At 41.5% G+C, this 27,774-nt stretch overlaps 1 protein-coding gene across 5 annotated transcripts in view; it reads right to left on the reverse strand.

Annotated features, from left to right (window-relative positions):
* Positions 1 to 23,515, reverse strand: part of IMMP2L (inner mitochondrial membrane peptidase subunit 2) — a 520,099-nt gene extending 496,584 nt beyond the window's left edge. For all 5 annotated transcript variants that reach the window (XR_006413969.1, XM_044422946.1, XM_044422945.1 and 2 more), the window contains exons 1-2: positions 23,453 to 23,515; positions 9,411 to 9,548 (exon numbers count right to left, since the gene is read on the reverse strand). Coding sequence is in view for 4 of the 5 variants with exons in the window: in XM_044422946.1 (XP_044278881.1) it covers positions 9,411 to 9,545 (135 nt within the window). In the remaining variant the exon portion in view is untranslated. The remainder of the gene's footprint in view (positions 1 to 9,410; positions 9,549 to 23,452) is intronic.
* Between the last annotated feature and the right edge of the window lie 4,259 nt (positions 23,516 to 27,774).

Genomic DNA, 27,774 nt, shown 5'->3' on the forward strand with positions numbered 1-27,774 from the left:
ATTAGAGGCCTTATAGTTGGATGTAGATTACTCAATCCTCTCAAAAATCTTTTAATCAGAGGTTGAGCAAAAATGGAGAGACCATGTATAGTCCCTTGATAATGAGAAATCGCTGTTGTATAAACTTTTATGGACGAAGGTTTGAGTCCAGACTGATGCAATTCGAAGAGGAACTGAAGAATCTCTGGAACAGAAGCCGAGGGCGCCGGAAACGAGTGTGAATCGGCAAAGTTAGAGAATCTCTGCCATTTCGCCACGTACAACTTCCTAGTAGATGATCGTAGCGCAGATTCGAGAACATACTGTAGGTCTGGGTGTAGACTCTGCTGAGCAGCAATGGCAGGGATCGTCAGTGGCGTCGAGACCAGTGCATCGCATCCGGTCATCGTATCCTCCATGCAGTCAGTTTCAGCAACAACAAGTCTGGGTGTCGAATCGTGCCCTCCCTCTGGGTAATGAGATAAGGAAGAAGAGGGAGTTGGAGAAATTCCTCTCGGGAGACGTGAAGGAGAGTTGAGAACCATGGCTGGCGTGGCCACCAGGGGGTGATCAGTAGCCCTGTGGCCCCTTTGTGAATGATCTTTGCCAACACTCTCATGATGAGTGGAATCGGAGGGAAAGCATAAAAAGTCATATTTGTCCAGGGGACCATGAAAGCGTCCCCGTGCGAGTCCTGACCTATCCCCGCTCTGGAACAATAGTTCGTGCATGCCCTGTTCTGCTGTGGTAGGTGGATCTGTCTGTTTGGTAGGTGGATCTGTCTGTGGTCGGAACATTTCGTTGAAGAACAGTTGAAGGGGACGTAGCCTGAGTTTGGCATGCAGAACCACAGCGATGGAAACAGACATGTGTCCCAACAGGCTCTGAATAGACCGGGCGGGGACAGTTCTTACTTGTCAGATCCAAGCGATGCATCGAGCAATCGCATGCCATCTGTCCCGAGGAAGGAAGGCTCTTGCCAACGTTGAATCCAGCCGGGCTCCGATAAAGTTGATCACCTGCGTAGGGAGAAGGGAAGATTTCTGTTGATTAATACAGAGTCCGAGGTCGTGCAATAGAGCACACAAACTCAACAGCAGACGAAAGTCCTGCTTTTGTGTCGGAGACCAGCAACCAATCATCAAGGTACGGATATATCCGAATTCCACGTAATCAAAGCTATGCACAAACAGGAGCTATACACTTCGTAAAAACCCTTGGTGCAGTGGCTAATCCAAACGGTAGCACCTTGAATTCGTAGATTTCAGAGTCCACCACAAAACAAAGGAAGCACCTATAACATGGATGTATTGAAATATGAAAATAGGCATCCTTCAGATCCAATGAGGTGAACCAATCCCCTCTTCCCAGCAACAGGAGAATACTCTGGAATGTGGTCATCCGAAACTTCTTTGGTGTTATGAGTCCATTGAGAGCTCTCAAGTCCAATATTGGTCTGAGACCCCCATCTCGTTTTGGGACCGTAAAGTATCTGGAATAGAATCCATGGAATCCCTCCGATAACGACAGGCGACGAATAGCTCCTTTAGCAAGGAGTTGGTGAATCTCGTCTAACAGTACTGAGGAAGTCGGTATATAGCAGATAGGATTCGGTGATGGCACAATGTCGAATTCAATTCCATATCCGTGCCGGATGATGGATAACACCCACCCATCAGATGTGATGGACTCCCAAATGGAGAGCCGACTCTTCAGTCGGTCCCCAAATGAGGGGAGGGTAGAGTTGGAATGAGAGGAGAGGTTCGCTCGTCGCATCAGCGCTGTCGCCTGTTCATATCAAAGCGGCGGTGGCCCTGTTGGAAGTGCTGGGATGGCTGTTGCCTGCGACGTTGCTGACGTTGATGAGGTTGCTGTTGCCGAGGCGGAAATTGTTGATGGTACTGTGGGCGTGACCATGACCACTTACGTCGGGGTAGAGATTGCAATTCCATACGACGGGCAGTCATCCTTGATTCGTGCATTTTCTTCAATTTACTATCCGTCCTCGTGTGGAAGAGACTGGAACTGTCGAATGGCATCTCCTCAATTCTCCGCTTCATCTCATCCAGAAAATTGCAATTACGCAACCAGGTGTGTCTGCGGAGGGAAATGGCACCGACCTCGAATCAGAGTCTACATGGTGCCTCGCGGTGGAAAGCTGTTGCACCGCCACCTGCGTAGCTTCCTTAACAAAAGTCTTAGCAAGTTCACCCTGGTTTCCCGGGAGAGTATCAATGATGGCGTCCAGGTGTTGCATAAGAAAATATTGGTAACGTGCCAGGGTTGCGTCAGAATTAGACATTCGTAAACCAAGGCCCGAAGCTGCGTATACCCGGCAGGTGAGGGAATCGACTTTTCTTCCCTCCTTGTCACGAGGCGAGGTGTGTCCATGGGCTTCCTGACCCTGGGAGGATTCCACAACAACCGAATTCGGCTTGGAGTGACGGAGAAGAAACGGGATGTCCTCTTCCCGCACCCGATGCATAGACGTGTATTTACGAGAAGTCGGTTGTGGGTGAGCTGGGAGGTCCCATGGCTGGGTCATTGCCTGCCGTAAGGTCGTAATAAACGGCAAGGCAATAGATGTGGATTGTTCGCCCCGACCACATCATAAAAACGGTCAGTACTCGGTCCCGGCTGTTGGTGGGCTTCGATATCGAGCGGCCTCACTAGTCTGGCCATCAGATCGTTAAATGATATATACGGTTCTTCGGGTGACCCCGGGCCCTGAGAAGCAACCACTGCATCCGGCGAGGTTGAGTCAGCCTCAGACTCGTCAGATTCCATCCAGCAGGGGGGTGGTACACTGGAGGAAGAATCTCCTGGTGACTCTGATCTGCCACTTTCTTTAGATGGGGCCCTCGGGGCGTCTCTGGGCATTGAATGGAACTGTTCCCGAGGTGTTGGTGACAAAGATCATCCCCTGGAAGCCGGATAATAGGCCACAGAATGGTACTCTTCCCGTCTCGGAGTGGAGGAGTACCTGGAGTGGTACCAGTCATCAGACCTCGCATCTGAGGAACGGCTCCTGTGGCTTCTCGGAGGGGAGATGGCAATCTCGGTATCCATCGGGATCGGAGGCATCGGGGTTGGTGATCGAGCTCTAGGTGGAGAATCTTGTATTTCCCCATCTGAGATGGAACCACGCCGTGAATCCAGAATGGGATTGGCTGTCATTCGGCGCAGTGAGCCCGGTGGAGTAACCCTCATAGCCGCCTGGATGGTCGGGACTGAGGGGGTCGGTTCCGAAGCAGGAATCGGAATCGAGGAAGTGGCCGAGCCTGAGTGGCGATGTTTTGCCTGCTCAGAGTTCTTCGGCTTCTTAACTGGCTTGCCCATCTTATCTTTCTTGGCCTTCTTATGCACAGGATATTTATCTGAGTCTCTGTGCTTTCTTTTCTCCTTTTGTTTCCTCAGCAGGGAAACAGACTGGTCAGTCATGATATGAGCACCTTCTTCAGAAGGGCGTGAGGGCGGAGCAATGGAGGAAGAGGCCTTCGGGTGGGGCCACAACAGTGGAGGCTTAGCCACCAGCCGGTCTGATTGGAGGAGAGCCTGGTCCCACAAAAGTTTGCGGAGATGGTTCTCCCTGTTCTTCCTCGCCTGTTTAGAGAAGGCCAAACAATGGCCGCACTTATCGGTTCTGTGCCCTTCCCCCAAACAAAGGAGGCACAGATCATGCGGGTCCGCGGTGGGCATTTTGGAGCCGAACTTCCCGCACTTGCGGAACGCCACCCGTTGCGCCATCGTAGAAAGGAAGATAAAGGAGATAGTAAAGCGGGAAAGTAATATTTTGGGTTTTTTTTTTTTTTTTTTTTATAGGAATGAGATAGAGGAAAAAACGGTGCAAAAGTTAATTAAAAACAAGTCAAGTACTAACAACAAGAACAAGGGATACAAACTTGGTAGGAAGAAAGAGATATTTCAACGAGCAAGAAGGTAAGTAATAATCTTAGCGAGAGCGAAGCAGCAAGAGGCACAACGAACGGTGGTCGCAAAGACTGGAAAATGGCGGACACTCCGCTCCTTATATAATGCTGGGGGGAGGGGAGGGGGAGGGGGAGGGGAGTTCCCGCCAAAAACCGTTAGCTGTTAATCTTCCGGCCAAAGGCACTGCGCAGGCGCAGAACCCATGTGTGTGATGCACAGAGGCCACGACGAAGAACAATCTAGAAGCAAGCAGTAATTCATATTACCTTTTTCATTGTTTCTCAGTCTTAGAGGAAAGAAAGATAGAACCAGATTTGTGTTGGCTTCAAAAATTTTATACACACACAAGAAAAGTATTAACAAGAAATCACACAAATTACTCAGAATGGAAGGCATTCATTTGCATGGTTCTGCTGTCAAAGAAATCACCACATATATTAATTTAGCATGCCTTCCCTTGTTTCACAATAAACATCACATTTACAAATAGAAAACAGAGCTTTCCCTTTGGGTAAGAAGGCAAAGCTTCTTGCATTTTACTGCATAACTGTGAATAAAAACTATCAGAATCAATAATATACCTCTAAATTTTGTAGAGTTTTTAAAAGCTGCTTCAGCTAAGAAACCATGAGCAGGTTAGAGAACACAGCAAAAATTAACATGTCATCACCACAAAAGTACCCATAAAAATAGTTCAATACTTTAAAAGCTGTATAGAATTATCATTTAAGTCTCAGTTAAATTGAACTACATTTTCGAATGAATATGAAGATTACAGCAGTGGGGAATATAAGAAAGGCTGGACTGATATAAACTGATATAAAGAGCTGTTTCCAAAACAGGATGGATGGAGAACAACAGAAAAGAGCACATGACCTGAATGTGAGGGATCAATACCCCAAGTGTCCCTCTCAATCTTAAGAGGATTTCATGTTTTATTGTTTATACTGTGTTTATCCTCCTGTTGTATTTATATTGTATTTTTATTCTATTACATTTGATGGTTTTAGTTATTGTCATCTATTTTTATCTCTATGTTCTATTTTTATCTCTATTATTGTTTATGATTGCACTGAGAGCCTTCTGGCTATGGGGCAGGATACAAATGCAATAAACAAATACAGAAAGAAACATCATGTCCATCTTGTAGACACAATACTTAATGGACTACAGAAACTGCTACTTCCCGTATCTTCTAGGGTGTGCAGTAATGTAGGAAGCTCTAATGCCAATAAACACCACAGACACAGGACTTCAAACTCATAAAAGTTAATGGAACATGCATTATGGAATGAAAATGAAGTTGTACTTGTATGAAACCCTGGTCCAACCTTTACTAAAAAAAATTAGTAAATCCATATCAACAAATAAGCAAATTATCTCACCAGATGTTTCTGTCTCCCATGTGTTCAGGAGAGTAAACAAATAAACTAATACTAAAATGTACTGACAACTTTTAATGTGAACACATAAAGGGTTTGATCTAAGGCAACAGTAATAATGGCATAAATTAATGCAGTTGGGAAAAAGTAATGCAATAAGGAATGCATTTATTAAATAATAAAGCTTAAGTTAAGGTACAAGCTCCATGTTCAGGAGCCAAGTTAACTCTGGCTCAGACTTATGCACAGTTACAACTAGGCAAATTCTTTTTTAGGTAGCCACTTTGATAAGGGGTTCTAGCCAAACTAACTGCAGCAATTCAAGAACAAAGTAGTCAAAGGAGCCACAGGCAATGGAAATAAAAACCCAATGTAGAATTTTCACCCTTGCAAGCGCATACACACACACACACACACTCATCCCAAGCTGGCTCAGGTTCACATTTACAGGAAATAAACTGTGATAAGACAAATTCCTGGCCTGTGAGGAAACATTCTGGATTATTTCAGGATCTTGCATGACAGATGTTCAAATCAAACTGGGTCTAATTATTCAGGAAGACACTAGAAAAGGAGATTCTGAGCAGTAGGAAAGTTGTCCCCTTAGAGTTTCACTAAAAAGGGCACACTACAGATCTTAGGTCTGGAGACTGGCTCGAAATCAAACAAGGCTAGAAATACATATACTCAGGCAGAGATTAAGTCTAGCTGTAGAATCTGCACTGCATTACTCTGATGTGGAGAGACAAAGTTTTTAAAGCTACTAAAGGTGCAGTCCTATGGGTTACACCCTCGATGCCTGTAAGCCTCAAATTTAGGGCTCACAAACATCCTATGCAGAGATGGACAAGAAGCAGATGTACTCTGCACTTCCCTGTCCTTGTGCCCTGCATTTTTGCCAGGTGGGCTCCTTCACCTGTCTGGCTGGAACATTTTGAGAAGGAGCAAAGAAGGCTGAAGAAGCTTCCGGACCACTCATATCCTAGCTTCACAGCCCATTCCTCTCTCCACCCAACTGAACTGCCTCCTTTTACACATCTCCATGGTTGTGTTCCTCAACTTGGAGAGGAAGTCAGAGCTCTGATTCCAGCTTCAAGGTCAGAGTATTGTCTCCAAAATCAGTGTAGAAATCTGAAATATGGCATGATACCCTAGACACTGTCTAGAAACCATGGGATTGCATAAGGGTTCAAACCAGAAAGCATTCTGAGCTACCAAACCATAAATATTTTGTTCATGGCATACATGAGTCCATGAACCTTGAGAAGGCCAGGCTTTATGTTCCAGAGGCCTTTATATTTCACAATATCAGACTTCAGAGACAACATCCTAGAGAAGATAATGAGTCCAGCTTTGAGAACATGCCTTGAGTCCAACCCTAGACTTGTTATTTAAGATACACACGTAAACATTTCTCCATTCTTCATGCTCAAATCTCAGAAGGTGCTGCAGAAATCAGCTCATGCTGAATGCAGCTGTTAGATAAGATGAACCTTTGTAAGTCTTTGGATCTTACCCTGAGCAGGGGTGGACCCAACAGCCTTACTGTTCTATGATCCCATACCCCCTCCTTTTGCTCCTTATTGAGAAGTTGAATACTGATATCCTTGGTAGGCAGCGTCTCATAGTTGTACCAACTCTGCATTATAGTTACTCAAAGTTGAAGTCAATATTGATTCTTAAGGAACAAAGCCTAGTGATCAGGGCCAAACCCTCCCAATATCCATTTAAATAGATCCTGAATAAATTAAGTTGCCTGTTCTTTTAACACCAGTAGTTGTTCCCAGTAGTTATAGATCTGTATTACATATACCCTTGTTCAAAATACAAAAACAAAGGAAAAAGAAAATGAAATGAAATAAAAGAAGAGTAAGCCATATTCCTTATTTTTTTTTAAAAAAAGAACTTTTAATTTCAGTCACAGCATGAGTCAGGATAATGAGTGCACAAAGCCAGCTAGGAGCCTAAAAGGTCTATTACAAATCCAATTCTTGTGGATTGTACAGTGAAGGCTTCAAGGAGTCGAATCATATATCGGATGCAAGTGTGTTATTGATGAGTGTAAGGCATCATGCTGACTAAACTTCACTTTCCATCACATCCTATAGCTTTCAAACACATTCAACATAATTCACTCTCTAGAGTGCAAGATAAAAGAAAAGGAAGATGATTTGTCACATTTTCCTTGCTGAAGCAAAACAGCAGAAAGAAAACATGTGACTACAATAGTACTTTCAGGCTGGTGTTCAATATACCACAGCTATGAAACAACCAATTGATTGTGATAACTATGAATGCTTTCAAATAACCTAAGTTGTATTTCCTATATTAACTTCATAGACAGTAATGTAGTTTCCGATGCTATTCACTGCAGCTTCCGATGCTATTGCCTTCTGTTTACAGCAAGATACCTAAGGAAGGTCCCTAGTCTAGTGGTGTGGTTTGTTTGTTTGTTTGTTCTAAATATGGGGGACTATTCAAACATGAGGCTGAGCATGCAATTATGAACTATGCCATGCAGTCCTGTTGACAGTGTAGCTCAGCTTTATGTTAGCCACTGGCCTATACTTTGCAGCCCACACCTGCAGACAGCTGACAAGAGCAATTGCCTCTGAGGAATCAGAATTTTTGAGTAATGATGCACTTACTCCTTCCAAACAGGAGATAGAGTGCTCAAATGCACCTGTAGAAGTGAGCAATAGCCCACCTGCCTTCTCCATGAAGCTTTCCATTCCAATGTATCAGGGAGTACATTCCAGTGGTACACCCTGCAGCCAGCTTGAAAGGAAAATGCTGCTCATCGGGGCAGTGTAATGTGGGCACTGCACACTAAAATAAGGTGGCAGATGCACTTTTGTGAAAGGAATGAGCCCTCAGTTTTGTGCACATTCATCACTCTTGCATTATATTTTGCCAGGAAAACCCATTACACTATAGACACTGGCATGGTTCTAGAAGCCCCATAGTTTACTTTAGCATTCATTGCCCAATATTAGTTATTTGTGAAGTGCCTAAAACCTAGGTGTTACATGGACCACACAAGAAAGCAAAACAATTTCACAATATAGTTTATAGTGCAATCTATTCACATTTACTTGAAACTAAGTCCTTACACTTTTATACAACTGCCACCTTGAAAAAACTATATGAATCAAAATTAAAACTAAACCAAAAGAAAAAGACGACTTAAAATAATTAAACATCAGTCTAGCTGATGTTCAATAATTATGGATAGTCTCTCAAATCTTACTCCATTCCACAACCTGGAGTATTTTTGCAGAATTTAAAATATGAATACCTTTTGGTAGAGGGCAAGGAGCAAAATTATGCAAGAACTATTGGGATTTCTACCATAACAGAAAAGAGGGGAGATGGTGTCTTGAAAGACAGAAAAGGAAGAGGCTGATGGCTGTTCTGAATAACAGAACACAACTTTAATTTTCTGGAATGACAGAACACCACTGTTTTGCATAGGACAGGAAAACAAGTAAAGCCAAGCTATGTGTGCAAACATAAGGAAGATTTTCAAAAACTGAAAGAACAAAAGATAAATATAAACCATCTCTTTGGCACATACATCACAAAAAAACAAGCAGAGAACAAGATAAGGGAAATATCTCTTCATAATATTTCTGAAATGACAGTAATGCTAAAACATTGAAAAATATAAATTACCACAAAGTAGACAATTTAATCTAAACATGGTATATTTTCTAAAGTGACTTCTATCTTGTTTGTTATGTGCCATGAAGTCACTTTGACTTATAGCAACCCTATGATGGAAAGCCTTCCAAAATGCCCTATGCAAGTCCACCTCAGTTCATGTAAATTCAAAACTGTGGATGGCAATTATTTATCAGCCTTTCCTGCCAAAATTGAGCTCTTACCCACTTATAGTTGACACAACTGCTAATAATTTTTAAAAACTTACTAGCCATCTAGATTTCTAAGAAATAACCATCTCATAAGTGTGTAACTCCATACAAGCTTCAAATATATTAACTAAAATTGATAACTTTTATACACTCCTTCAAACACAACCCCCCCACACACACCACCAATTGTCAATTATTTACATCAAGCCACCATACAGATGAAAATGAACAGAAACCCCATTACCTGCATCGAAGCTCCTTCTACTCTTGCTATGCAGGCCACTCTGTCAAGGAAAGTCACAGTCACAGGAACAGCAACAAAGAAACCTTTACAAAAGGCTTTCAGGTACCTTCTCCCAAAGCCTAGCGCCTGTGCCATATTCTAAAGTATGAAAGAAAGTAGAATCATTGTAAAAGCAAGATTTTAGAACAAATTTAATTTCCACAGCACTGCAAAAGTAACATTCACTGAGTTTACCCAACATGACAACCCACATTCTGTTGTTGTTCTTATTGTGAACCCAGCTGTGCTAACAATGCTCTGTTAACCATAAACAACCCACAGTGCACAACCCAACAAAAATCCATGAACACTGTTCATCAGCTGTTTGTGGTAAGTGCAACTAGAGTCACATACCCCAACAACCTAATTTTAAAAGTTACCCATGGTTTAACAAACCACACTCATCTTTGAACATGGAGTGTCATATTATGTGAAACTAGACAGTAGGTCAAAATGAAATGCAATTTTTCAATGACTTCAGCATCCGCTATAGAAATAACTTTTAAGACAGAAATAAAAACAGATTTTCAGATAATCTGGAATTTCAAATAAAAGTTAGCATCACTATCTTCCTGCTCTTATTTTTAGCCATTCGGTAAAAAAGCAGAATTGTTAAAAAATATGTTTACTAGTCAGTTTCTGCAGAAAGTTGATTAACAACTTGGAAATAAAATCTATAGACAGAATACCATTGGATGAAGGCAAATACTTTTCAACAATTCCTCCTTCCCACTGTAGCCTCTGCACTCCCTGAAAAGCTAGTCCAGAGAGCTAGGGAACCCTCCAGATAGTTACAAGGCAGAAAGAAGACAATACTAAAAGAAATGGGCATAATTCTCTTCTGGATCTCAATCCCTTCTATGAATAGAAGGAGACCTTCCATTTGCAAAGAGGACAGTCTGGATACAACTGTGTGCATGCCTGTAAATGAGCAGGATATGGTCAATTTAATGTAGCCCTCAGCTTAATTCCAAAAGCCCTCTTCAGGCAATCCGTTCAGACCACTACCAAAAGCAAAGTGTCCCGAGATGCCCACTGGGCAGAAAGGAAAAAGAGAGTGAAAGAAGTATGCTGAAGGCAGGCAGGCAGAAGCAGGTGATAGAGAAGGGGAGACCGACTCAGTGGTGTCGGGCATGCTCATTGCTGACTTTGGCCCTGCTTGTCACCAACATTTGCCCTCCAAAACACTAGTCACAAGGGAATGTAGCCCTTAACCAAGAAATGGTTAACTACCCCTTCTATAAAACAGGAAAACATGCAGAGGGATGATGTAGAAAATGGTGAATTAAACAAGTCATCATCAGATGTCTAAAATTCATCATCAGCACGGTTGACAAACAAAAGATATGCACCCAGATAAGTAATGATTCTCATGACTGTGGGGCCAAGTAAAAATGTGTTAGCTAGGCCAGGGGGCACATTGTTTTCCAGGGCAGAAGCTGCATACACAAAGCCATGCTGCCTGGCGCTCATGGGCATTGTAGTTCAACACGACTAGAAGGTACAAGATTGGGGAAGACAGCTCTAAATCAACAGGAGCCATACTGGCATGCAACTGAGAAAAGCGCTGACTTGCTACTCTAACAATTGGCTCTGACAATGGTGCTCAATACCATTGAATATACAGCACAGCGACCATTCCTGAGACAGCCAGAGTGGTATAGTAGTTAAGAGTGCAGGATGGGGAATCCTGCTCTAGTCCCCAGCCATGGAGCTGACTGTGTGACTTCAGGCCAGTCACAAACTCTCAGCCCAACCTACCTCTTAGGGCTGTTGTTGTGATAAGATTGAGAGGAGAAATATATAAGCTGCCTTGAGTTCCTTGAAAGGGAAAAAGGAAGGATATCAATATAATCAACAGATAAATATTCAGATCCTAAAGATTAACATTGCTGCAAACACCACCACTGCTTGGCACCATCACCACCACCAGAAATCCAATATATTTTAATACTATTTCTAACACTTGCTCTTGAGAAGGAATACAGTGTGGAGCTGGGGAAGGGGAAATCAGCCTTTGTACTACAAGCAAAGCAAACTATTTTGCAAGGTCAAAAAGTTTGCCTACCAGTAAGGAGTAACCATCAGTCATGGTTGCATACCTTCAAGTCACAATTTAACCCCACCAAAGCAAGAAATGAGACATATACATGCAAAGCTGCTTGGTTCAAGCTGAGAATCCAATGCAATAACGCCTGTCTGATTTCTGCCAATATACCTACTGCAGACACCACACTGTCATCTAGAAGCATGCTACATGGGTCAAAGTCTTACCTTCACTAATTACCAGAGCTGGGAGTGCAAACCAGTTTCTAACATTAGCCCCAATTAGTGCCAATAAAAAACCTCTGAGCCAAAGAACTAAGCATTGTCTCAAAAAATTTTTTTTAAATAAATTCAATATATTCTTCAGTGATTTTTGAATGGTGGACAACTCATTTGAAAGTGTTCAGTACAATGTGCTTTGAAAAGAGAAGAATATTTGCACAGGAAACTAATATCCTACTTTACGGGATACTAAGAAGGAATGTTGCTGTTTTAAAAACCCTGAGTCTGAATGAATGAAGTGTTAAGATCACCAAATCAATTCAGATAACAAAGCTGAAATAACAAAGTCTATCTATATAGATGCCAGTATGAAAAACTGCAAGTTGAAATGCATTGAATCACACTTGTTTTTTATTATAAATGTTCAGTGTTTAGTTTTGTTGTTTTTAAGAAAGGAAGGAGGAATTGGGAGGGGAGAGAGAAATTAGCAACTCTAAATATGCCTAAGTCCATTTGGGGGCTTTGTGTTGAAATGGTTCCCACAAAATTGTGTGTCAATGATTAAAGCCAGGTGTTCACTTATCTGGAGGGAGCCAAAAGAAAGGACTTTTAAGTGATTGCCAGCTGCAGCCTATATTGTTGGGATGATGCCTATTTGCCCTATGCTGCTTTAAATATTGCTTTCAAAAAGCAGAGTTTGCAAAGATCTTAAAATAAGGAAAGCTAGAATCAAGAATAAAATATCAAAAGATATACGTCCTTTTATCTATACATTTTTCTTTGTCTTAAATGTAAACAACAAAAATGCAGCACTTGTACTATCCTGCATTTTACAGCAATAAAAGAGGGGTGATGAGGGAGGGGCGATCGCATAGAATGGCATATTGCCTGCCTAGCAAAGATCAAAAGCAAGAGCAAATAACAGGTCAAAATCTGAAGAAGCCCATACTGTGCAGTTTAAAGATTACAGCAGATGGAGCACAGCATTCTCTGGACTGAAGTGTTAGTGCACAAAAGGTCCAGGGACTATAATGGGTCCCCAGCAGGTACAACAACATATGGAGTAGAGATGCTATTTAGATTGCTCTCTGTATTTAAATGTTTATTTTTATTTCCTATACTTGCCTGTGCGTTTGAAGACACTGTTTGCCTGCAAAAATTCATCTAGTCATATACGGAGAGCCTCAAGTCACAAATTTGCAAGTCTAACCACTTCTAAAAATCCTCAGTAAAGTATGATAGGAAATACAGCAATAAAGTCACAGCAACCTTTCTCTTATGACCCCACCATTTCCTGTTGGGGTCATAAGAAAGCAGGGAGAAGAATCATAGAAGTGCATCATCAAATAGCAGTGGATTATTGCAAACATTCCATTGTTTACTTTCCCACTTAAAAAGTGTGATCCGTTTAAAAGGTGGTAATAATAGTTATATGACCTTGTCCAGGCAATCATATTAAAGGCACAGTCCTATGGACCCTGATGTTGCCTTGGGGAGCACAGGTTGATTCAGAGCTCCAGCTTATTTGTCCCTGCCTCTCCCCTCACAGCTGGTGTGGAAAGAACCTGGCTGGCCTTCTCAAACTCATAGCTGGAACTTGCGAGGGGGACCATGCTCAGATCAGAGAGAAGAAGGCAGAGGCCCTCACTTTACATTCCTTTCAGCAGCACAACCTCCTTCCCTTCTCTCCTGGTGCTAAATCCAGGTGATCAAAAGCAGTTGTCTATATACCATACAAAACCCAGGATCAGTCGAGATCACCACTGCCACACCTCAGTCCATGCACACATGCTTCTGAGTTCAGGCGCTTATGTGCATCGAGATTGGAGGACACTAGATCCTGTTTCCAATGACTTTGTTAATGTATGGGAAACATGTTCTTCTGAGATGCCATCTCTAGTAATTTGTTTTTCCTGCAAAGAAAATTAAGATGATCCACATTTGTCAAGTCAATTCAGCTTCAGCAAGCTTTCAAGCACAGAGAATTACAGAGAAATAACATAAAACATACATCTCATGAAATTATATTAAATTGCTAATACACCCTAATGGAAAGCATTAGGTAATGTCAATGTATTGGGTGGGGGGGAAGGATTCCATCAAGGCCATTATTGTGCATTAACACAGCTAATTTTTAAATCATGCTGTTTGGCTGAAAGGATTAAAAAATCTAAATGGGAAATGTTTAAGCAAGGTTTTATAAACAGAAGCAAAGATGATTCTGTTATATTTGTATTAACACACATTAATATAGTGAGGGTTCTACAAGATTTATTAAGGGAAATATTTGCATCTAAAATAGCTTTTTAAAAAAATCTAGATGTGCAAGTAAATATCAAAAGCATGACTTCAAATTATTATTCAACGGTTGCAATGCACCAAAGCTCACTATAACAATGCACTTAAGAAAAATGGGGGGAGGAGGTAAAAAGAAGACATAGTTTATTCCCAGTCCTCCAAACCATGCTTTATAATTGCTTGATCCAGTTATAGACTAAAGGAACTGAAACTAAGGCTATCAATACCATACTGCCCTTATGCAAACCTAAGCTGCAACCACTCTAGGAATGCCATGTACAGTTTTGGCCAGCAGGAAGGAGCAACAAGAAATATCAAGCAAAGGTATGAACTCACCTATGAGGAAAGGTCACAAAGGGAAAGTGCACAGAGACATGGTAGAAGTAGACAGACTTACTCATGAAGTGGAAGAAGTGGATAAAGATAGGTTAAATTTGGATTTAGGATGGATCAACTGCACCAGCAGAAGTGGTCTTCCCTGAACATTCCTTCCCATGGCACCCTCTCCAGCCTCTTGAATATGCTCCACGGAAACCCTGCTGAATGACATGAGCTGTGCCCTGTTTTAGAGAGGGAGGTCCACATTTCAAGTAGAACAACCTTCTGCAAACAGAACAGACTGATACTTCCAAAGACAAGCAGTTTTTCTCCTATCATATTAGAATCTGATGTCATCCCATTAAGCTGAAAATTGAGTAAATCAGAACAGATAAAAAGAAGCAATTCACACAGTGCATAGTGAACTATGGAATTCACTATGAGAAATGGAGTACTGGCCACCAACCTGAATGGCTTTAAAAGGGAATGGTGGAGGAGAAGGCCACCGATGGCTACTAGTCATGATACTAGCCTGCGTGTCAGTACCAGGAGAACATGGGCAGGAAGGAGCTGTTGCTCTCATGTCCTTATGGTGGGCTTCCAAGTGACTGGCTGGCCATTGTAGACTAGATAGGCCTTTTGCTTTGATTCGGCAAAGCTCTTTTCAGTCAATTATAAACCACACTGGTTCTAAATTAAAATATGGAGGCTTTGGTTGCCAACTCTCCAGTCATCAGAACAATAGGCTTAGGTGGAGAAAGATGCATATTTAAATATTTCCATACACTTGGCCATAGTGGAAGACATTTTGAAGAGAAAGTTCAGCTCACTGTCTCTTGGGATTAGTGGCAGCAAAAAGAAGTTTGTCTTAGAAGGGAAACAAAAAATAACAATATTCCATTTAAATTATCCAGTCGCCTACAAGGTTAAGCATGTTTATACCAATCCAAGTCTTCCTATGCAGAGGACTCAACACTTTCATTATTATGTATGCCTCATGTCAGTAATAAAGTAGTAAAACATAATGTGATTTGATAAATAGCCAGAAACGGGATGTAAGCGTGTTCCTAGCTTATCTATGGCTGTTCGCAAAACAGGACTGAAAATTTATTATTTCTTTTATTTGTGGGCTTTATTAGAAATCTTAGCTCTAAGCAAAATTACAACATAATATTCAAGTGACTCAGTGTGAAGTCCTAGCAGCTGCACCATTCTGCTGCTCTTTAAATTTTACTGTGATTTTTGAAGGCAGCAGGAGAAAAAAATGTTTTCCCCCATATTTCAAAGTAGACAGTTTTTATTAGTATTCCTTTTCTTCAAGGCACATGTGTTTCAGTCCATGCTGCAGTGCTTTGAAGTATACAGTATGCCCTCACACAGATCTCAGCATAACCTCAAAGCATCATAGCCTTATTCTTTGACACATTATTACAATTTGAATTAAATCTCTAGAGACAGTGAAAATCTATTTGAGGAATCCTTTGGTACTGCACTGATATGGCAAACATTAATTCTATGATTACACTATGGTGAACTTCTATAATGAACCTTGTTTTCAAAAACCAGAAATAAAAAGTATCATCCTTAATATGATTAAATTATAATTTGGTTTACTATATTCACATCCCCAAATCTCAGAAATATGTTCATTCCCCAAATGAAGTTGTTTACATTCTGAGTCAACAAGCACAAAGAATTGCTGATTTTTTAATTCCAGGAGACCAAGTTCATTAAGCTTTTAGAACTATTAATCACTAGTTTGCAGTATAATTAAATATTTTGTAGAAGAAATTTACAGCATAAAAGTGTATCTCAACTGAGTGTAGCAAATTCATGCAGATTTATTCAATGATTATATGTCTGAGCCAATATCAGAATGCACGTTAAAAATTTGCAAACAAAAATATTATCCCCTTCCATTAGGTACTCAGTACCTGTTAAAAACTATCATATCTACTAATAACTGGCAAAGACAAAACCAATCTATGAACTGGGAAGCAGCATGAAATAGGAACAAGTTGCAAGGAGGAGAGCAGAATATTTACAAGTCAAGATATGAATGTAGACCAGTGGTTAATAATCTGTCACAGGTCTTTAGTTTCAGTGGCTTATACCTTCTCCATTTCTACATTTATAAACTACTTAAAGGCACAATCTTAGGACCTCCCAAGAGGTCAACTCCAACTCCAACTCCAAGGTCCTACAACCTTGATGCTGACTGGAACTCTGATGGTTGAGCCAACCTGAAAGTATCTTGGACCCATCAGACCAGTGGTCCAGCCAAAACATCTGAAGGGGCCAGATTGCATACCCCTTCATGACAGTCAAGGATGTAAGTCAGCACTGCCCAATATCTGGCAACTTCAAGATGTTTAAAATGACAAATCTCAGCATTCCTGACCATTAGCCACACTGGACATGGATGATGGGAACAGCAGTCCCAAAAATCTGGAGAGCATCAAGTTATAGAAAGTTAATAAAAACAGTTGTTAGTCCCAAAGCAAGCTGAATAGAAAATTCAATACAGAAATTAAGGACTCTTTCTCCAAGGTTGTTCAGAGTTGGGATATATTTCGATAGATAGATAGATATAGAGGCACATTGTCACTGGAAAACTGAAATGGAAATACCATTTACTTCTCTTCAAGTTTCCAGATTTCTAGTCCAAAAAGAACAGTTTGCTCTGCATGCTACTCTCCACTTCCAAGGATGCTCCCACTTTTGAGAAGCAAGCAAAACATTTCTACAATTAACAGTCCCATTTCTCCTCTAGTTATACATAGCATATAAGCTTATATATCTTGGTCTTATGCAGAAATGCTTAATGGTGCTAAGATCTTATCTTAGAGTTGCTTGTGGGTGTGTGGTGTTGTCTTTTGGATTCAGGAAGTAGCTTCTGTTATTCAGAAAGCTACCGAATTATTACAGACCTCTTCCCAGCATTGTGTGGAAGAGAAAAAGTAAAGTCCCCAGTCTTTAAAATACTATGAGCAATGAATCCAAACCATAAATAGCTGCTAAAAATTGTAGCTATTCTGAAAAACTATTCATCCCTCAGAAGAAAAGAAACTGCTTGTGGCAGAAATTCTCCCTCCACATTGCATAAGCCCCACAAAAATGTCCACAAAATATGCTCTGGAAGATTAAAGGACACTTCCAGTTTCATCTACTAATTTTTTATAAATAGCAAACCTAATTACCCATAAAAGTGTAATCATGTTCAGGACCTACTAATTAAATTTGGATAATTTTAAAGATTATACACAGAAACAGACAGGTTAACCTCAGGTGCTGAAAAAAGTGCAGTATTATGCATTTTTAAAAAAACTCCAGTTTGCATCTAAGATCATAACCCTGCTTCATAAGGAATAGTCCCTCCCTGACAAGAACAGTTTGGTTATCCCAAAGTCAAAGGAAGTAATTCATGGGACATAAGAGGAGCTATTCCCTTTAATGAAGATTAAGGAAGTTTATACTCTAAATGCCGTAGGGATAACAATTGTAAATATGTATCCTTGTATTACTGTATAAATATCTGTCAATTTTATCAATTATTCTCCAGTTCATTGGTCATTCAAGCTAATCTAATGAAAACAGGAAACAAAATAAAAATGCAATCATGATAGTAAAATAAATACAAAAACTGGTGTTGCTAAGGAACAATAGTCTTCATTGCCCCTCTAAAGAACAAAGCAGGGACTAGTCTGACTTGCCTAGACAGCAGGCTTCAAGAGTGAGCTGCTGCTACAGAAAAGGCCCTGCCTTGAGTTCCAATAAACCTAACTTTCCAGAGAGAGGTATGCTACTTCTGAAGGTCCAAAGTCCAGTTTGGATCCTAGTCCACAGTAAAGGTCACAGGCAATATAGCACTGCAGAGATGCCAGAAAAAAGCACTCAAGTGTTTGGCTTGCTGCTCAATTTTGGCAAAAAGCTGCTACAGAGCACAACAGAGGTTAAATTTAGCTCTTTTTCAAGCAAAATGGTCGTATAGCACCTTACAGTGTCCATAGCCTCCAGGCTATATAATGTAATAATAAATAAAGGACATCCAAAAAGCTGAATTTAGCATGTCAGCAAATTTAATTTGATGGTTTGTACACTCTGTGGGCATTCAGAAACAGATGTTAAGGAAATGGGGCTGGGGCCAGAGATGCTGCAGTCCCAACAGGGATGTGGGGGGAGGGGGTGCATGCAGTTCATGTCACATGTCATTCACTCCTGCTCTAGGTGGTAGGAAATATAACAGGACCGTCAATTACAATCTTAAACAATGTAGTGGTTTATAGGTCTTTGAAGTTTGTTTACATAGTATCCACTTTCCAGGTGCAAGCTGACACAAGGCAGCTTATAGTGTAAGAATATAGTTCCTGTGTGCAATTCCCGTCCTACATGAACTCAGATTAAATATGCAGGATTTGTTGGAGAACTTACCTTAAAAAAATCAGGAAGACCAAAAAGCTATCAAAAGAGCTCCAAGATAAGCACTAACTAGGGGTAAGTCATTTTTTAAAAATCCCAAATCAAAGTATGATCATCCCTTGGAACAATGTTAAATCTATTATTACAAAAGGGAAAGAATATGCTTCAAGTGCAATTCAAACCCTACAAAGCTGTCCATCAAAACTCAGTGACCAAGAAAGAAGGAACTTACTCAGAAAAGGAAGCAAGAGGCCACTGGTAATTCTGAAAGAGCTTAAGAGATTCACAACTCAGACTGAAGGAACTGTCCATGGGACAACTATCACCTGGCTGTTCCACAAAGCTGGGCTTTAAGGAAGAGTGGTGAAAAGAAAGCCATTGCTGAAACCCATATGAAAGTCCATCTGGACTTTGCCAAAAAGCATGTGGCACACATGGCAAACATATGGAAAAAGGTTCCCTGGTCTGATCTTTTGAGCCTTGCTGCAAAATGATCTTTTGAGCCTTGCTGCAAATTGGTGCAAAGCAAACAATGCTCATTGCCTTGGAAACACCATCCTACTGGTAAAGCATGTGGTGGCAGCAACATGTTGTGGGAATGAAGCCAGATACAAAACATTTTTTATTGAAAGCTTGTTTCAAGTCTGCATCCTGGGCCTTGGGTGGACGTTCTCCTTCCAGCATGGCAAAAATGTTCAACGCACAGGCAAAGAACGTGACACTGGAACAATACAAGTACTTGAATGCCTTGGAATGGCCCAGCCAAAGCCCAAACCTCAGTCCAACTGAGAATCTGTGGCAAGACTTGAAAGTCACTGTAAACCAAAGGTTCCCACCCAACCTGACAGAGCTGAAGACAATTTTGTTAGGAAGAATGGGCAAACATTTCAGAATCCAAATGTGTAAAGCTGACAGAGACTTATCTAAGGTGAATCACAGCTAATTGCTGCCAAAGGTGCTTCTACCAAAAAAAGATCAGATGGGTGAATATTTCTGCTTGTTTTTATTTTTGTGCTGCAAGAAAATATATTTTACTCTTTTACACTGTTGAGCATCTTGTGTATATTAAATGGCAACAATGCCAATTAAATCATTTTCAGTTGTAGGTTTTAACACAAAATGTGGAAAGCCAAAGGTGGTCCATACTACTGCAAAGCACTGTGCATACACAAATCAGGTACAAGTTTTAAAAAAATGTATTTCCAGCACCTTTTGAGGTTCATCTCATTTTTTGACATGATACTTCCTTCCCCATTCTATTAAAGCAACTTTAGCAATCCAGGCCAAATATACTAGAATGGTGAGCAGAAATTAGATAGAGAGGTGCTGGATTTCCACTCCCAGCAAGCCAGATCATTGACCATACTTACAAGAGCTTCTGAGGAGTCCAAGAGACCTACTGCCAACCATGTTACTTGGAAGCATAGCCTTAACTGCTACTGCTTTCAAGAAGAGAAAGAGCTGCAATGAAGTTGATCCAAGGATATGCTATGTGGCACTGGCCACTATCTGCTCTGGAAAGCCTGTCCTACCCCCCCCCCCAACCAAATGTGTGGGTAAATAGGATAGTATATGGGAGATAAAAGCACTTTGCACATACTCAGAGGTATTTTTCTGATTAGTGTTTTGAAATGCAGTGTTCCAGTCTGAAACTTGCATGAAAAATGGGGCAAAGGTAGTCTTGGAATGGCTGCTGTTTTTCTGTGCACATAAAGAAATTTGTACAGGCAGCTAGATGATCTGGGATGTGCAGCAGTCTTTCTCCATATGTATTTATTGTTCCTGTAAGTGTTCAACATAATCTGAATAATCTCTCTTAATAACCATCACCTGTATTATTCCATTACAAATGCAGTGAGGGTAGAGCGCCAAAGCTGGAAACTTGTCACAAGTAAATAGGTAGCTCGTAACTGGGATCCCACGAAATTTGCTACAATTCTTGAGTTTGTATTCACCTTGTCATGCAGCTCCACCAAGAGGGTGAATACGGGCAAACAACTTATCAAGAGGTAACTGTGCGCAAATTTGCCCATTTCAGTGCCAAAAGTAGTTTTGTTGTTTCCTCTGGTTGCTGTTCCTCCACCTCCAGTTAATGATTTGTTCTACTGTTACAGAGTGAGAAATGCCATCCCTCTTTGCAATGATGTAGTGTTTTTATCGCTGTTTTAAGCAAGTAGCTGACTCGTGTATTCTCAAAGATGGACAAGTTTATTTGTACCAATAAGGTTTTTTCAATGAGCTCGATAAGACCCTTTTTAGAAGTTGTTGTGTGTCTAATGAAAAAACACACTGTGAGGCAGTATTCAAGGAAGATGTTGCTGAATTTAAGTCTATGAAGTTATTTCCTATTTTACATTTAGGCCTTCTGAATGTTATGTGAAGCCCAAGTTCAGCCCTAAGGTTCTCTCTGAATTTCTCCTCATACCACATCCCCATTCAAAAACACTAGCAACTAATCAATATGGAGCTAAACATTGGATTTATTGTATGTTGGAGTAATATTCTCCTTGCCAGTTCTGTTTAATTTCTGTCAAGTGTATTCTAGCAATTAAATAAGTTTTCTTAGCATCCAAATAAATGCTTAGGAGTTGCATCTATATATTAAAACTCAACAAAGCCTGAAGGAATATTTAAAAAAATTTAAAAACCCTGCAACTATTTAAATATTTCAAAACACAACTATGTGAATCAGATGTCTGAAATCTTGAAACTATGAAGCTAAAGAGGGATTTTGGCAAAAAGACTGTAAGCGCCATCTGCACCAGTTAAATCTGTCACCAATACAGATCAGAACCTGTATATGGAACATTTTTACTGATTACTAAGGGGCTAAAACAAATAGGTCCTGTATAAATACTATATTTTAATTTTGGTCACAATCCTATAACTTCTGGAGATTTTTGGAGTCGCAGCTCTGATCTTCGAGATTTGCAGTGTTAGAGCTTGGACTCCAAGGTCAAGATGTTCTTCCAACCTTGCAGTCAAAGTGGAAAGAACCCTGACAATGGCAACTCCATCAGTGGCATCAGAGTACAGCATTCTGGGGGCAGGGGGCAGAAAGGGGAGGACTGTCTCCACCAGCATATGCATTAACCTGGAAGTACCTTGTCTCCCTTCTTTACAAAGCCAAAATTGACCATCTAAATGTTTTACAGGGGCAACCTTCACCTCCATGTGCCTTCCCTGAACCACAGGATGTCACTAATTCTCTGAGAATTTATAAGACTGTGGGAAGTCATGTTGGATTGCACCATTAATGAATTTAAAATTAAATCCCTACAGTGCATACTAAACTGTTTCTATAGCTTTATGATTAGATAGCAACTGGGCAAGCATCAGGGGGCTGCTCCATTTACCAGGCAGGTGCCAAGGTCCCAGAGGCTCACCAGCCTTGAACACTGAACAACTGTTGGTGAAAAACCCCTTGAAAAGCACTTGTTTCTCAGCAACTAAGCTTTGCAAAGACAACCATCCTTTAGCACCAGTGAACATTCAGGGCTCTGGGAGTAGGAAATAGATTCAGGGCCTGAGAGACTATGGGCCGAATGTAGCTACAGCCCTGACTTGCTGCCTCAAAGGAAAGCACAGCCTGCCTGCTTTCACTCTTCCAGTAGCAGGATAGAGAGAACGGGAGACAGTGGGTCTGCTCAGAGAAGGCATATGAACAGAGAGAACAGGCGCTGCTTCTTGTAGAAAAGGCCACTACCTGATCTTGCTTCCCACCTTCCCCTTTTCTCTAGGCTACAGAGCTGGGAAAATTGGGCCATCACACACTGTTTCTAAGAACTCCGCAGGTCTGACTCTTTTCTGGTTGTTTCACAGAAAGGATTCGGACTTCTAGGCTTAACCTTCATTACTTTGGCACCCGAAGGAGGAATCGGGCGCACACGTGCGTTATACGCACAAGGATCAAAGAGCAGTCGCATTTTCACTTACTGAGCGAGTGTGAGGTTTCTATTTATCCGCGGGTTGTAGGACTGGGTCCACACCCAATTACCACCACCCCACATACACACAAATGTGTTGTGCAGAGAGAAGGGCAAGGAGCACAAATGCAGACCCGGCAGTTCCTACTGTAAAGGGAAACCCCGGGTTTTTCTTGCTTGCCACAAACAGCCTCACTTTAAAGAAAGTTCTCGTTACTTTCGAAGTCATAGCTCGAGTACCTCCCCCCTTTTCTTACTCTAAGCAAGTGCAAGGACCCCCATACAAGTCGGGATCCTAGCTTTAGCAGACGGGTGGACGGGAAGGAGGCGGTCTCGATCAGGATTGGGGTCTCCACGCCTGCAAAAGTAGGGTCCAGCAAGCGAGGGGCAAGAGGACAGGCAAGCCAACAGAAGCCGCCGGTCCCTTTGCCCAGTTTTTTCTCCTTCCTTCCCGGTGGTGCTGTAAGGGAGACTGATCAGGCTAGGCGAGCGAAGACAACTCCCTCACGACCACCAGAGGCATGTTGCTAAGGTCCCCGCCCTTCAAGCGACCCCGGCTCCGACGGACCTACCAGCACCAAACTCCCAACTACCCACTGGAGCCTCCATAGAGGACGCCCTGGTTCCCCCTGCCCGCCGCTTTCCCTTCCAAAACAGCCAGCGAACATCAAGCTCCTGCAATTGAGCCTCAAGGGCCGCCGTAGAACTCCTGCCACTCCAGCGCTTCCATTCCCCTCCCCAGCCCATTCGCGTAACTGCGGCGCGTCGACTCACCGCTTTTCGGCGCTGACACAACGCGAACGGGAGGGGGAAGAGAAAAAAGGGGCGAGGCGCTCTCGTCACGTTGGACAGGCAAAAATGACGTCACCAGTCCAGCCGCGGTAGGGGGAGGAGTGTTATGAATGGTGGGGTGGGGCGCGTGCGCTCTTCAACCTGCCTGCATACGACTACTAGCCGCAGCTGTGTAGGTAAATGGCTCCTTGTGCTTGCTGCTGCTTGCTCCTGCGGTTAAAAGTTATGCAGCCAATAGGGTAGCTTGTCATATTCTGAGCCGAAGAAAAAACACGACCGGGAAAGCATTTTCATCCCACGATGCCTGAAAGACACGTCTTTTCCAACCCGGTGCATTCTAGATGTGTTAGACTACAATTCCCATCACCTGCCTCCAACATGACCAGTGCTGGGAGTGGATGCTTCCAACATCTGGAGGGCACCACATGCAAAGGCTTGAGCTAATATGCAACTGGGATGTGGGTAAAAAGCATCCTCTTATTCGAATTAGTTATTATAAATGATATGCAATTAGTCTTGAGGGAACAGTTTTAATCCCCGACTGATGTGATTTATTTTAAAAATGCACACACAGAACCAAGGCTAAAATCCAGTATACATTTAGTTTATAGTTGCTTCCATTGAAACCAGCAGAGCAATGTAGACATGCATAGAATTATACTGTAAGGAAGAGGTGCATTGATTTAGAACACAGCAGAACCACCCCCATGCTGGATCTGACCCAGTAGTCATAAATAGTCATCATGACTAGTAGCAATTCATAGACTTAATCCTAAGTGAATTTACCCAGTTAGCTTATACAGCTGTCCAGATTTGTGATTATCACTGTTTTGAGAGGGGAACAAAAGTCTCTTCCTAGACACTTTCTCCACATCATGCATAATATTATACATTGACCTCTAGACTTGAATAGGATTTCACTATAAGTAAATACAACAAAGAATCTCGTCAAGTAAGGCATAGTGGTATCTAGGGGATTCATAGAACATAGGTAAGATTGTGTTACATCTGAGTAAAATCCTACAAAATGGAAGAGAAGCATCATTAACATAGCGCAAACCCGTTTTGGATATACTCTATGTTGGCACAGTACTAATTTTATTTATTTATTTATTAAAACATTTTTACTAATTAACCTTAGCTCTTCACATTTTGGAATTTCTCTCCCCCCCCCCCCCAATCTGAAGGAGAAAGTTAGGATCCTGCCTATGCTGTCTCCAATGTATCACTAAAGCTCCATCTCCTTTTTTAATCTTGTAAGGAAGACAGAGCTTTGTGCCTTTAAAAAAATCAAGACATGATAAAATGTAATGTGTACTGATGAAACAAGATAGGACAATAAAGCTAAAGACAGAACTGCTAACTTTTACTGATATCAGCCTTTCCCAGATTGGTATATGGGACTATAATTGCTAAGTTCATCTGGCTGGCATTGATGGGAATTGTAGTCTAATACATCTGGAGAAGGCTGCTCTGCAGGTTACTGGGTTGGGTAGGCAAGGTACCTTAAAGTAAGCCCCGTAGAACTCAGTTGGACTTGTCAGTTGCCATGTCCAAGTAAATAATTATTGCAGCTGTGCTTGTTACCCTTCTCCATCCTGCTTCCAAAAACACTGCAAAGCTACTTTTTGCTTAGTAGAGCTCTTGATAGGACGTTGCAAGACAGGGATAAGACTTTTACAAAAAGCAGTTTCAGATGGTAAAGTTGCAACCTGTCCCCCAATATAGTATCTAAGGATAAACCATTCTTCTTCCTCATGTGCCAAGCAAGCTGGAAGCCCTGGAAGTTGGAGAGCTAACTGCTCTGGTTAGAGCTTTTTAAGTAGTCTTAGAGGAGATTGCACTCTCCAGAAAACTCTTAAGTGCATAAGCAGGGAGCCCCTCGCCCCACCCCCCAGGACTTTGTGTTAGCTGGGGAAACTCAGGCATCTGCTATGTCCAGAAAAACATTTAAACAGCTTAGGCTGGTACATCATCTGCAGCCCTAACTGGTTCAGAATATATAAGTGTAGGGAAAACCTTGCAAAACAACTCAACAAGGAATTGATGGGCCAACTAATACTGGCTAAACACCACCACCCCATATATTTCAAGTGCTCAGAGCACTTCATGTATATTATCTCAGTAATCTGTATGCTATATCCTTCAATTAGAGCAGGATGGTTATTCTCAATCCTACCTTGCAGGTGGGAGCAACTGAAGTCAGTGAGTAATAGCTTGCCTAGAGGTGCCTGGTGAATTCATGGCTGGCACTTCCTGTTTTTCGACCAAAGAGCTACAATATATGTGTGTCTCTGAGGAAAAATATCCAATCCTGTGGCATGGATAAAAAGTTCTTTTTTTCATGAGAAGTGGTTTATATCTATTTTATGTGGAGAATTAAATACCACCAGATTAGAAGTCATGAGGGTATGTATTTTGTAGCCCATTAAAATAACTTAGTTCTACATCATTTCTCATATACATGTATTTTAAGGGTGTATAATTAACTCGTTTCAAGTTATTAGGCACTTGATGAAGTGTGAACCAACCAGTGATTTGTTTTCCTTATTTACATTTTCCTCCACCCCACCCCCACAGCTCAGAAAAAAATAGCAGGTGGTTTTTCATCCTCTGCTTACTTTACCAGATTAAGAAATGCTTTATGAGGCCATTAAAAAAAATCTTCCCATCCTGTTAATGCCAAGTATCCAGGGAATCATGATCAAATTTAATAGGTGCTGAAACACAGGATGCCCTTTCTGACAAAGGTGCCTAATCAGATAACCTCCACGGATACTGTCAACTGAGCATTCAGTACAACTTCTAGGCTTACTTTGTTTTTAAGCTGTGTAGTGAGGCACACCCGTGACTGAAAATAGTATTTTAACCACGCTAAAGAGTTATGCTACAAAACAGTACCTCCCCCACCCCACATCTGTTTCTTGCCAAGCTAGATGTTTTATGATCACCCATGACCTTTCAGGATGAAGTTTCTCTAGAAGTCCCTGGAGAAGTGGAGTTCCTGAAGGATGTAAGCAATGTAAAAGGATGAGGAACTGTTTTGGAGAGTCCACACAAAATGTGTATGCTTGTAAGGATAAGAAGAGTGGTTGGGCTTAGTGGATGATACAGATACTTAATTCATGGAGCAGAGGGGGTTTTGCTGAGCTAATCCTCATTTTATTGAGGTTTTACTAACCTGACTTTGATTTGCACTTCGTAATTTTCAGTTAGTTGCCTTAAGAGCCTTTTAACGAGCAAACCCAGGTGTGGATGCCTGAAGGAAGAAAGCCTATGCATCCCAAGAACAATGGGTGTAGGGCTTCTCCCTGCCGATATGAATGCATTAGACAGCAGAACTGTATTACAGCTGTCTTTTAAGACCTGGCTACCTGTTGCTTTTTGGACTGAGTTCAGGTGTTGGCTTTAATCTTTAAAGCCCTGGAATGGCTTAGGCTGTAGCTATTGCATGTCAAGCTATAAACCTTCCTGGTTATTAAGATCCTGCAGGAGAGGTGCATTTGCTGGGCATGTGTGAAAGGGTTTTCCCCTTTGCCGTGCCCAAATAGTGGAATGTCCTTCCCCAAGAACTATGATTGGTCTCCATCCTCTTGGCTGTTAGAAGGGGTGTGAAGACACATTTTTTTTTAAAAAAATCTGGCCTTTTAAATCCAGATTTTTAATCATATAGTTGTTTTAATGTTTTAGTTTGTGCTGTTTTTGTTTTTATTGTGTTACTTTCATTGTTTCAATCACTGTACACTGCATGGATGCACTGCAGTGGTTACACATATTGTTACTTCTAATAGTGAACTTGGGTGGCTAAGTGCCAACAGAATTGGAGCCAGAATAAGGTCCCTGATAAACAAAAGGAGGGTATTACCATGCCCTGCAGAGGCTCAAGGTATGCAGAACTATAAAACAATACCTCAACTTAAATAGTACTTAGTGTGGACTGATCATGGGTCAGGGTGAAGTTAATTGTGTGAACTTGTTTGCCTAACAGGATTCATGTCAGTTATATTTGCTCTGCCAAGGTCTTGTTTTCATCATTAAGCAACCACAAATTTGTAAAACCATGTGCTTTTTCAATGCCAGACTTCCTTGGCCAAAGTAATTTAGATCAGCATGGGTGGAGTGATACGCTTTTCAAAGTATCTTGCAACATTTCTTCAAGTTTAACTGTGTTTAAAGGCAGACAGGAAGCCTCCATTCTGATGATTCAAAGGTACTGAAATATAAATCCTAGAAATTGGGTGTGATGAGCAAGAGAAGGTGAACTTTTTTCTGGGGTATGGGTGGGGCATTCACCTTTGTTCCTT

The sequence above is a fragment of the Varanus komodoensis genome, unplaced genomic scaffold, assembly GCF_004798865.1.
Source record: "Varanus komodoensis strain SLA01 unplaced genomic scaffold, ASM479886v1 scaffold13_1, whole genome shotgun sequence".
Classification (NCBI taxonomy): domain Eukaryota; kingdom Metazoa; phylum Chordata; class Lepidosauria; order Squamata; family Varanidae; genus Varanus; species Varanus komodoensis.